General features: G+C 45.9%; 1 protein-coding gene across 1 annotated transcript; it reads left to right on the top strand.

Moving 5' to 3' along the window:
• The first annotated feature begins 1,451 nt into the window (after positions 1–1,451).
• Positions 1,452–6,610, top strand: LOC135910144 (uncharacterized). The gene is made up of 6 exons (XM_070528920.1): positions 1,452–1,564; positions 1,660–1,789; positions 2,921–3,064; positions 4,461–4,768; positions 6,231–6,317; positions 6,511–6,610. Exons 1-6 carry the CDS (start codon positions 1,452–1,454, stop codon positions 6,608–6,610), a joined length of 882 nt encoding a protein of 293 aa, XP_070385021.1.
• The last annotated feature ends 6,274 nt before the right edge of the window (positions 6,611–12,884 follow it).

The following is a 12,884-nucleotide window of genomic DNA, read 5'->3' as shown; positions in this document are numbered from 1 at the left end:
TTTTAAACATTTTAATAAATTTCAATAAATTCAATTCAAAATTTCAATACATTCACGTAAGATATAAATCACTATTTCAACTTTGTCCCATTTGGTTGTTCTAACGGATGCAGTTTACATAAGTGTGATGCTTGTTTTTGGTAGAGTTACGTATTTGGAAATTTCGTGCTTTTCGAACTTGCCGATTTTCGGCAATTGAGGTAAAACAACTGAGGTACTCATTCGAAATTCTCCTTTCAACAGTCCCCACTAGAATTTAATGGTTCTCTCATTTGCAACAAATTTCAATAAAACAGGCCGAGGGGTTATCTCGGAAAAGCATTTTTGCGTGTTACATGTATTTGGATAGGCGGCATCGCAGTTGGGCCCGAGCTAAAGGTTCCTATGAAACGAAACACGGGACTACTTTATCCCTCTCTACTGTATAGATTCGCCCAGCTTTGCAGCAGAATACTTGTGGTTGGTGGCATTGCCGCATTTCAGCATACCTGTGAAGTTCACTGAGAGAACTTGAGCAGGCACTTCCCTTTCATCACCACGCGTATCAGTCTTGCCTTTGCTAGAGGGCATCACTTCGTGCAATGCATGAGATACTCTTTACAAGCTCCAAACGACCACGCTTTCTGGTAACGGCAATGCTATTAAAATATTAATTTCGCATGCGGAGGTTCCTGATAGATGTCACAGTGCTACATAATTCACCCTAACAATTGGTGATACTGCACAACTGTAGAACATGCCATTGTGGCAAGCATAGACAGTTTCCCCTGAGATTTGGAAATGTACATATCAGCCCATAGTTAAATATTGTAAATACTAATGCAACAAGAATAGTTGCACATGTATGCACACTTCCATGTAATAACTGAGCTTTCTGCACTACTAATCGTTCACTTGGAGCACCAGTTATATTGGTGTGATTTCTGGGATACATAGCACAAGAATGACACAAGGACGAAGCAGGAACAAGGGACGAGTGTCCTTGTGTCATTCTTGCGCTATGTACCCAGTTTGTATGTATCCCACCAACATGCCCAAGCTTATTCCCTGCAAATGTGATTGCTGGCTTAGCAGCAATCACATGAAATAGCCAATGAACAGCTACTGTGCATGCATGTGTGCTTTCCTAAGCAAATCCCCATATCCGTAGTAGTGAGATACAGTATACTTAGTTGTGATGTAATATTGATAAAAGGCTGTCCACAAAATTGGAAACCAAGGCTATATATCACATTTAATGTGTGACTTCGTCATGCATCCTAATTTATCAATTTGAGGAGAAATGTATTGAACGAAATTGTGAATGGGCTAAAATAAAATGTACGCATGTTGTATGTGTGTCAATTTTGTCGGAAACAGTTCCGTTCACCTGAATTTTAACTTAATTTTCCTTTTGTCAACAGATGCGTATATGCGTGAAGGGGACCATGGCTTTTTTTAAGTTTTTCCCCATGACGCCAGCACTGTTCGACACGTTGTTGGGCTTTGTGTCAGCAGACCTGACGCGGTGCAATGTCTCCAGGGATCCCCTGAAACCTGGTGAAAGACTGGCTATAGCCTTGATGTTAGTAGATTTTTAGTTAAAGGATGATCTCATCATAAGCAGAAATTTAGATTCTAAAATACCTTTTGCTTGCATTTGCCTTTTTGTTGTTGCAGTCACCTGGCATCTGGGCAAGATATTCCCTCCATTGCATCGGCCTACCGGGTAGGAATTGAGACGGCACGTTTGTGCATTCACCTGTCATGTCGTGCTATCTGGGCACGACTCAAAGACCATGTCATGAAGGTAAGCTGAAGCACTGACGCTTCATGCAAACAGACAAACGTCCATTGTAGAATGTTTGCATAGGTTCATATAATATCAATATGCAATTATTCTGTGCTCTTAATACAGTTGAAAATGTTCTGTTCACTCACATTTCCACTGATGCATGCATGCTCGAGTGCTCATACACAAAAGGCATGTTGCAAGTACAGCATTCAGTACAACCTGCGCTTTAATATATTTTAATTATATGTACTGACATTTACCTGCACACCGGGATATGCATACATCAAGGTGCACTGCAGTATTGCCCACTGAATGTTCCTTTATACTGCATTCATTATATTTCTCAAAGTGGCCAGACAAAAAAATAGGCATGCAGAGGGGGGCAACGCAAAGGAAGTTGTTTTCTGTGATAAGTATCGCTTGCAAAAATACAAACACGGTACACTGTTGATATGTGAAGTACCGAGTTAGAGTGATTGTAATTTATTGTGAGGCATTAAATAATGTTATAAAATTTAACACTCAAAGCTTTTTTTTAAAATCTGAATGGCCCTTTCGGCGTGAAAGAGCAGGAAAATCTGCAATGTGTGCCCATTTACTGGTCATGCTGCTCGACTCGAGAAATGCCATCAGTGGGTGGCCACAGAGATGATGTATCGGAGCGATAGGGAAGCTGCACTTGGATTCATGGGAGTAATTAGAAAGAATGAAAGAATAAACGTCACTGTCTGCTAACTTTGGATAAACCAAGTTTCATGAGCATGAACATTTTAAAGCATGATAAATGGATGCGCTTCTGAGAATTCAGCTGTTTGCTGTGTCGGAACAGGTAACAGAGTGCTTGTCATACATGTACCTAATCAGGGATAATCATCAAATGGCATGCCAGTATGGGGGTCACGTTGGCTGTGTCACTGAACAGCTGGGCGTTCTATTTCAAACTGTATCATGTGCGTAGTTGTTGAACTGATGGGAGCATGTCTCCCTTGTTTAAAAACAAAAACGTGGCTCTAGGCTGAGGCCTCTCGTCTTGCTACTGTTTATTGCACCTGTGTTTGAAATATAATACATACTTGTTTATCACATGATATATTGTGCAAAAGCAACTCTTAATTGGCTCACTGCATTACCACTGTTTACTTCCAGAAACCTACCAGAGCAGACTGGGCACATGTTGCGGAAGGCTTTGCCTCGCGGTGGTTGTTCCCGAACTGCCTGGGAGCTGTTGATGGCAAACATGTTGCAATCGTCTGTCCTCGACAGTCTGGCACTACATACTTCAACTACAAGGTAAAAGCTCATGTGGATTAACTTTGTGGGTCCCTCGCTCACTTTATCATTGCATGCTAACAAGGGCACTAGAGAGCAAAGTAGGTTTACTTGTTCTAGTAGTCTCCAACAATTCCAAAAAGGACACTTTTTTTGTAAATGGAGGGCCAGTAAGCTTAAAAAGGTGCAAGAAATGAGACTTGTAACATTACCTTGAAGTCCCCACACCAGCTTGCTGTGATGTGATGAATTGTGACATCGTCTGTTTGCGCCTGCTGTAATAGTTATCCGTACATCTGGATTAAATTACTTTATAAAGCAGCGGCCACAAAGAACCAACAAATAATGAAGTCAAGCAGAAGACTAAAGGAAGTGTTTTGTTTTTTTGATTGAAGTGTAAAAATGATAAATTGAAGGAGAAATGAAAGTAAATGACAAAACTACCCAAGGCCGATGGCTACTGAACCTACAACTTTTGCATTATGCGAGACAGTTAGAGGGCCAAGTTTCCATAACTTTTTCATCAACAGAAGAGTCAAGTTACCAAAGAACGCACAGAAGTTTGTGACATCACGCTGACATTGCAATTGAGGAGTTTTGCCGCAAAATTTAGGTGATGAATGTATGGGTCGTCATTTTCCTTTCTAGTAATCAGCCTCTCACCATGAAATTAACAGAGCTTTGAGAGAATGCTGCTTGTCTAAACTTAGAGTCTGTCTTTAGTAATCCTGTATGCAGCCTGAGTGAGTGTGTTGGGTGAGCCTGCATGCATCTTAAATTCCTGGTCACATTTTTAATACATTTCGCAGTGCTCATCTTTTTCTTTGCAATGACTTACAGGGTAAAGGCACTCTAGCCCTTCGAGACAGCATATCAACTTTGCCAATTTGTTGCAGTGGTGTACTTGCTGAAGCAGCATACATTGTTTCACCGCATGAATGGCCACTTCAGTTACTGACATTGCATGTTGCTTGCAAAGCACTAATAAACGAGCAGAGTTGATGTGGGATGCAGCACTGCTGGCACAAGACATTGCCGTTAGATACTAATGATGTCATACTATCATCGTGTGGTATACTTGCACATCAAGTAGACCCGTGCGTAGCAAGGTCATCTGGCACCCGGGGCCCTTAGCTCTTCTGTCACCCCCCCTACAGGCCCCATGCACCCGGGGCCCCTAGCTCTTCTGTCAGCCCCCTCCCCCCCCCTACAGGCCCCGTGCACCCGCCCCCCCACCCGTTACAATGCTACTGGGTAGACCTATTGCCTCTGTGCAGTGGCACCTATAAGCCCACGTAAGTTGTCGAAAAAGAAAAGAAAGTGTACCAGTAATCTTGCACTCTTTCATTCATTTTGGGCATATAAATGTTCATGGCTCCACCTGTGTTAATTTTATGTGCCACGCTTGATCTTTCAGGGAACATTTTCCATAGTACTGATGGCAGTTGTGGACAGTGTGTGCAAGTATGTACTCATTGATGTGGGCGCCGAAGGTCGGATGAGTGATGGTGGGACATTCGAGAACTCTGACTTTGGCCGTGCCCTCAGTCATGGCCAACTTGACATCCCCGCGCTTGGCTGTCTACCGGGAACTTCAACAAACGCTCCATATGCCTTTGTTGGGGACGAGGGTTTCCAGTTGAGGAAGGATTTCATGCGGCCATTCCCAGCCAGGCACCTCAACGACAACAAACGGATCTTCAATTACAGGCTCAGCCGGGCAAGGTATGGCGTAACAGTGTTCCTCTGATTTCATTGTAACACCAGCACTGTTGGCTAGAAAACAAGTTCACATCCACCTGCAGCTGGTAGCTACAACTCGGTGGTCCTTGTAAGCAAGTTTGGTAAAATGCACTTAGTCTCTGCAATGTAGAGCACTGCAGTTTAGCGTGAACGTGAACAGTTCAAGTAGCTATCGCACAAGTGGTTAGTGTGCAGTGGTAATGCGGAAAATGTTGTGAACATTTTGTTATCAGAATTTTCCGTTCTGCATTCCGGATGTGGTTGTGCTCAAGAAACATGCTGGAAAGAGTAAAATGTAAATGTGATAGCGATTTTTACGCAGGCATTGGTCGAAAGTAGAAGGCAAGTACGACTCTATCTGTAAGAAAAGTAATAATTTGTTTATCAGGTCAATGTAAAGTGCAGTTCATGTTTCCTGAAGCGCTGAATTATATATACAATAATAGGCGGTGTCTGAATCTATAGCCCAGCAACAGCTCCCTCCACGTAACATAAACTGATCTCGAAAGCCATGCTTTTGCAGGCTGCATGCGCGAAGCTTTTTTCAACCAAACCAAGCTAAGTGGTCGGACATGCCAGTAGTGCTATTATTGCAGGGCTGGCACCCATTCATGGCACAAATCGTCGATGGCATTTTGTTTCTCAGTGCTCTGGGCACTAAATTGCAAACTTGGGTGTATACAGCAGCCCTAATATGCACCACAATACATTGCATGGATCTGCCCACTCTGCTGCTCCACTCGTTACCATGAAACTAGCGCCGCTCATTAGTGTGTACTTTGCTGCTGCATAATACGTGTAAAATCAATTGCAAAAGCCAAATTACATAAGTACTGCAATTTTAAACAACTATGTGCCACTTTATAACGATCGGCTAATGTACAGTAATCTCATATACCACATTCAAAGTACGAAGGGTTCATTGCGTATTCATGATGGTTATTGCGATTTTGTATGCCAACTTCAAATTATAATTTCCATTGAAGTCGTGATCGGCAGGCTCGATTGTACCACTATAATTAATGTTTTTTTTTTCTCATTTTTACCAGCATCTCGCAAAGTGTTCTGGCTGGTTGTCAGTCCCTTAAAACAATTTGCAACACAGGTCTTGCACAAAGTTGCCCCGCGTATGTGTTGCTGACTTGGAAATGCGTAGTTATGTTAGCTGGTGAGCTAAAGTGGTATTCCCAAGTGATCATATTTAAAAGGATCCACCAAAGAAAGCCCGAAAGGCACCACAGTGTGGGGGAGCACACGTCTACAATTCACAAGACACTAGGCGATTGGCACTGTGTTTACAAAGAACCTTTACTTCAAGACGCAAAGCTGTCATTACTTTGCCACTTGCGCTTATCCGAGTACGTGCTCATAATGTGTTTGTAAGCCCCATTGTTTGTCATATCTAATATCATTGCTCAAACTGTGTTTTGTTTCATTTCTGCAGGCGCTGTGTAGAAAATGCCTTTGGCATTACTGCTGCCAGGTGGAGAGTACTGTTGCGCACCATGAACCTGCAGCCGGAGAATGTTGAGTTTGTTGTGAAAGCTGCGTGTCTGCTTCACAACTTCCTAACTATCTATAACCCCCAGGCCCACAAATTCCCAGATAGGGAAGATAGCTTTGGGAATTTCGCAGGACACTGGCGGCAAAACATGCAAAGCACAGCAGGCAACAATTTTTTCCTATTGGAACAATGCACTCAAGGAACCACCATGTTGATGCAGCTGCTGCCAGGGACCTGTTCACTGCCTACTTATGCAGCAGTGCTGGCCAGGTGCCTTGGCAGTGGCACCAACCAGGAGTGTCCAAGGAGGCAGCTCTTAACTGCACGAGATAGCAGCAGCAAAGCATACTGTCTGTACGTTGCGTGCTGCTGGTGGTGCATGCTGAATGGTGCATTTCGTGCTCCTTCCCTGGCTATTCCGGTGCCTTCTTCGCATGTCGTTGTGTCAACAGGGTGCTCCAGGTGAAACCAGCAGGGTTAAAGCTCACCATTTCTCTTTTTGATGACTGATGACAGGGGTAGCATGACAAGAGCGAGTGGTGTGTTCAGAGAATGAAGGTGGGGGGAGGGCTTGCCCATTGTGCGTCAGTGGACCTTCTGTGAGGCTCTGTTTTAACATTGTGTGAAACATTGGTACATGCTCAGTAGTGTGTGTAGTTTTCATGATTGTGTTCGAGTAGTATGAAATGGAACTTTAGCTTTTCTCGTGTGGGCTCCTTTTATCCATTGGCGTTTCAAGGGTGTATGTAATATCAGGTGATAGAGAAATGTGCAGAAAATAACCAACCCTTATATATAGCTTTCTTTGATTACGAGAAAGAGTTTGATTCAGTCAAAACTGCAGCAGTCATGGAGGCATTATGGAATCAGGGTGTAGACGAGATGAATGTAAAGATACTAAAAGATATCTATAGCGGTTCCACAGCCACCATAGTCCTTCATAAAGAAAGCAACAAAATTCCAATAAAGAAAGGCGTCAGGCAGGGATATACGATCTCTCCAATACTATTCACAGCGTGTTTACAGGAGCTATTCAGAGACCTGGATTGGGAAGAATTGGGGATAAGAGTTATGGGAGAATAGCTTAGTAACTTGCGATTCGCTGATGATGTTGCCTTGCTTAGTAACTCAGGGTACCAATTGCAATGCATGCTCACAGTCCTGGAGAGGCAAAGCAGAAGAGTGGGTCTAAAGATTAATCAGCAGAAAACTAAAGTAATGTTTAACAGTCTCGAAAGGGAACAGCAGTTTACGATAGGTAGCGAAGCACTGGAAATGGTAAGGGAATACATTTACTTGGGGAGGCAGTGACCACGGATCCGGATCATGAGACTGAACTAATCAGAAGAATAAGCATGGGCTGGGGTGCATTTGGCAGGCATTCTCAGATCATGAACAGCATGTTGCCATTACCCTCAAGAGAAACGTGTATAACAGCTGTGTCTTACCAGTACTCACCTACGGGGCAGAGACCTGGAGGCTTACGAAAAGAGTTCTAGTTAAATTGAGGGCGCGACGAGCTATGGAAAGAAGAATGATGGGTGTAATGTTAAGGGATAAGAAAGAGCAGGTTGGGTGAGGGAACAAACGTGAGTTAATGACATCTGAGTTGAAATGTTGAAAAAGAAATGTACATGGGCAGGACATGTAATGAGGAGGGAAGATAAGTGATGGTCATTAAGGGTTACTAATGATGGTTGATGGTGAAGTGATGGTTAAGGGTTCCCTTCTCTGGATTCCAAGAGAAGGGAATTGTAGCAGGGGTGGCAGAAAGTTAGGTGGGCGGTTGAGATTAAGAAGTTTGCAGGGACAACATGGTCACAATTAGCGCATGACCGGGGTACTTGGAGAAGTAAGGGAGAGGCCTTTGCCCTGCAGTGGGCATAGCCACGCTGATGATGTTCATCCTAATACGTCGTGTGGAGCTTGCATTCACAGAACAGCGCACAATCGATTTCAGGCGGACAAAATAAGCTTTTCTAGCAGTCTAATATCTCACTTTTGATATGCTGCCTGTTCAATTGCCCTTGTGCATTACTGTACAAGTACTTTACAAAGCCCATCATGGTTTCAGTACAATTTCTGGATACATGACTACACGCGTTTGTACGCGAGGGGCTGATCCAACAGAGTAAACAAGTATAAGGAGGCTTGTGCATGCTCTGCAACCTGACAACTATTACTTGGATAGCCTGCAGAATGCAGGAAAAACTGCTGTGAGTGCTTGCTTGCATGCGAAAGAAATGCGCCCTGCACCATACGTAGGTGCCTGCATGTTTTCGTATTTGCAAAGTCATGGCTTTCCTACATCGAATGGGCATCGCCCTGGCTAATATTCATGCTACCAAACCTGCATAAAATTTGTTTTCTGTGCCTACTTTCCTGAAGTTGGGAACTAAGAGCAAGGCATATTTATACTGAACAATTAAAATTTTGTCACTTTGATACTTATACTAAATAAAACTTATTACTTTCAGTCATGCTTCTTCAGGTGCTCCTTTACAGTTTCACATATCAATTCTTCAGAACTCGGAGCAATTATATGTGCCTTCGAAAACCAGCCTGTACAGTGCTCTAGACTCCACTTCCTTGTCCTCATCAACGAACTTAAACAATGACAAGCATTGAACTAGCATGGTTGCTTGGGCTCGTTGGTAATTCATGGCAAAAACTTCACTGCACTGACTTCCAACGATATTTTATTGTGCGGCCACATCACGTGTATATATATATATATATTGAAATACCACGGTTGAGATGACGCTTTATTCCAAGAAGGAAAAATGGCGCCGACCCAAAAACGAACACGAGCCGATGATTGATGATGAATTTGTACAGATGAAGATGAAGTCCGCATAAATGCTTACACAAATTTCCCCCGTGGACGGAAGCGGCCAGCCTGGCTGCACATTAGACAGTGGAACGGATATGAAAGGGCTTCAGGCGAGAAACGTGCACGATCTCTGTTCCGCGGGAGCGTCGGTCGGTTGGGGCCTCAACAGGTGTAACGGGATAGTTCACCGGCGAGGTCTGCTCGATGACTTTGTAGGGGCCAAGATATCAGGACTCAAGCTTCTCACATAAACCGGGTGTTCGCGCAGGGGTCCATAGGAGCACATCGTCACCAGGGCGGTAGGAAACGGCGCGATGAGAGGCATCGTACCGATATTTGCGATCGTCTTGGCTGGCTGCAGTGTTCATACGGGCGCGACGACGACATTGGGCAAGACAGACACAAACTGGTCGCAAATGAATGGTGAAGAGTTGACGGGGCCAGAGAAGAAAGAAACGTCGAGTGTTAAGGTTGGGTGGCGGCCGTATACTAAGAAAAACGGAGAGTATCCGGTGGTCCGTTGAACAGACGTGTTGTACGCAAATGTTACAAATAGGAGAATCGCATCCCAGTTACGATGATCAGGTTGAATATACATCGATAGCATGTCACACAGCGTACGATGAAATCGCTCTGTTAGGCCGTTGGTTTGAGGGTGGTAGCTAGACGTTGTATTGTGCACGGTGTTGGACGCTTGCAGAACTTGATTAAGAGTGCTTGAAAGAAATGTCTTGCCTCGGTCGCTCAAAAGAACGTGAGGCGCCCCATGACGTAAGTAGACAGCCTGCAAGAAGAAGGTCGCTACTTCTGAGGCAGCTCCTGAGCGTATTGAGGCTGTTTCAGCGTACCGGGTCAAATGGTCAACAGCACTGACGATCCATCGGTGGCCGTCTGGAGTAGGTGGGAGTTGCCCGAAAAGGTCAATGCCGACGACAGAGAAGGGTTGTGCTGGACAAGGAAGTGGTTGTAGGGTCCCGACTGGAGCAGTAGTAGGTCGCTTACGGTGTTGGCAAAGCGTGCACGAGGCAACATATCTAGCTATGCTCGTGGAAAGGCCTGGCCAATAGAATCGGCTGCGTATGCGCTCGTGTGTTTTGTTGTAACCCAAGTGGCCTGACGTCGGGTCATCGTGTGAGGCCTGCAGAACTGCAGCGCGAAGAGAGCGCGGTAGAACGTGAACCCATCGATGGCCTTCTGGGTGAAAAATGTACCGGTAGAGCACGTCGTCTTCAAACTTGAACAGTTTGAGTTGTTTCCGTAGCCTGGCATTGGGTGGAGATGAAACACCGCTAAGGCAATTGATGATACTATGACAATAGGAATCGGCGCGCTGGTGAGTGGAAAGCACTGAAAGGCGGTTTGGTGAAGTCAAGGAAGAAATCGGTGTAAGAGACGAAGCGTCCTCCGTACGGCCAATTTGACAAGGTGATGTGATGTGCTCCGATGATGGTGGTAATGGGCATCGTGAAAGAGCATCGGCATCTTGGTGCTTCCGTCCGGACTTATATATGACAGTGAAATCATATGCTTGCAATCGGAGTATCCAGCGGCCAAGGCGCCCGGGCAAGTTTTTGATCGTAGACAACCAACATAGGGCATGGTGGTCGGTCACAACCGTGAAATGTTGACCGTGGAGGTATGGACGAAATTTTTGAATGGACCAGACAACAGCCAAACACTTTTGTTCGGTTATCGAGTACTTCTTTTCCGCGGAAGTGAGAGTGCGGCTTGCATATGCAACAACCTTTTCGCAAAATTCGTGGGCGCGCTGCAGCAGTACGGCACCAATTCCGTGACCGCTGGCGTCAGTATGCACTAATGTGGGCGCCTTGTCATCAAAATGACAAAGAACAGGTGGGAATGTTAGTGCGCGCTTGAGTTCTTGGAACGCGGCTTCACACTGATCGTTCCAATCGAAGGAACTGGAACTAGCAAGGATCTTGCGGAGGGGCGAGGCAATGCTGGCAAAGTTCCGGATAAAACGTCGAAAGTATGAGGCGAGTCCAATGAAGCTGCGCAGTTCTTTTGCACGAAGTGGACGTGGAAAGTTGAGCACCGCGGAAATTTTATGCGGATCGGGCTGGATGCCGTCTTTGCTACCGAGATGACCCAGGACTTTAATCGTTGTGCTAGTAGCTGACAGACTCGCAGGACGCCTGCCGCCTCTTCCTTGGGGGGGCTTTACCAGGCTGCGTCTTCCGCATCCTAGGAACGAACCTCACCATGGATCATTGCGTGACCTGGTGCCCGGTGCACACAGGGATAGCGGGGAACGAACGGGCGGACCGCTTGGCTCGAGGCATGACAGGCCGAGCCGCGGGTCACACCGCCCGGGAGAACACCTCGACACCCGGTGCGCCAAGAGAAATCCTCGAGATACAACGGCTAAGTAGGCGAACCAAAGCCCTTCCTCACCCAGGCCTAGACAGGAGGCAAGCACGGGACTGGCGCCGCCTGAAAACAAACACTTTCCCACATTTATACAGGCTACACAAAATGTACCCAGACAAATACAGCAACACTTGCCCGTGGTGCGAAGGAACACCGACATTGGAACACATAACATTCCAGTGCGCGTCACGTCCGGCGGCTGCCACCTCGCCGCTGCTAGACAACACTCTACATAACTGGTCGTGGGAGGCGCGACTCGCGGAAGTAGAATTGGGAAGCCAACTGGCGACCCTTGACCAGGCCCGGCGAGCCGCTGTAACCAGTGGGGCCCTGGAGGAGGGGCTCCACCCACCATAACCAAACAGTCTCTGTTACAATAAACGTTTACTCTCTCTCTCTCTCGTTGTGCTAGCGAAACGGCACTTTCTCGTGTTTACTTGAAGTCCGGCATTAGTAAGGCATGTGAGCATTTCATCTAAGCGTTGCAGATGGTCAGTGAAAGTCGAGGAAAACACGACGATGTCGTCGAGGTAACAAAGACAAGTTTTCCACTTGAGGCCGCGAAGAACCGTGTCGATCATTCTTTCAAATGTGGCGGGAGCATTGCATAGACCGAAAGGTATTACATTAAACTCATAAAGACCATCCGGAGTAGAAACGGCGGTCTTTTCTTTGTCCGCTTCGTGCATTGGGATTTGCCAATATCCGGAGCGAAGATCTAGGCTGGAGAAATACTGCGCGCCTTGCAACGAATCAAGGGCGTCATCGATACGGGGCATCGGATATACATCCTTGCGGGTGATCTTATTTAGCGCACGGTAGTCAACACAAAATCGTACCGATCCATCTTTCTTCTGCACCAAAACGACGGGTGATGACCAAGCACTGGCGGAAGGACGTATAACGTTTCTTTTCAGCATATCGGCGACGTTCTCCTCGATGATTTTGCGTTCGGCCAAAGAGACTCGGTAGGGACGACGGCGTACAATAGTCTGGCCATCGGTGTCCATACGATGGAAGGCAACGGAAGTCTGTCCGAGGGACGAAGTATCCATATCGAAGGAGGCCTGGTGCTTCGTAAGCAATTTTAGCAACGCTTCATGTTGAGCAGCAGTAAGGTCAGGGCTTATCACGGAAGTAAGGGCACATGAAGCATATTTGTCCTGTTGAGGAAGAGCTGGCGAAGCGGCAAGAGGAAGCAGGGAGACTGTTTGTGTATCCACATAACAGGTCACTGCGGAGCCTTGAGGTAGGAGGATTGTCTCAGTGGTCGCATTTAAAGCGATGATTATTGCAGAGCTTTCTTTGAACCGCACCATGCAGGAAGCGAAGACGATCCCACGGGCAAGACAGCGACCGTAAGGAGTGAT

This window comes from Dermacentor albipictus, unplaced genomic scaffold (genome assembly GCF_038994185.2).
Source record: "Dermacentor albipictus isolate Rhodes 1998 colony unplaced genomic scaffold, USDA_Dalb.pri_finalv2 scaffold_15, whole genome shotgun sequence".
NCBI lineage: Eukaryota > Metazoa > Arthropoda > Arachnida > Ixodida > Ixodidae > Dermacentor > Dermacentor albipictus.
The sequence above is the reverse complement of the archived record's forward strand: the minus strand, read 5'-3'. Positions and strand labels throughout refer to the sequence as shown.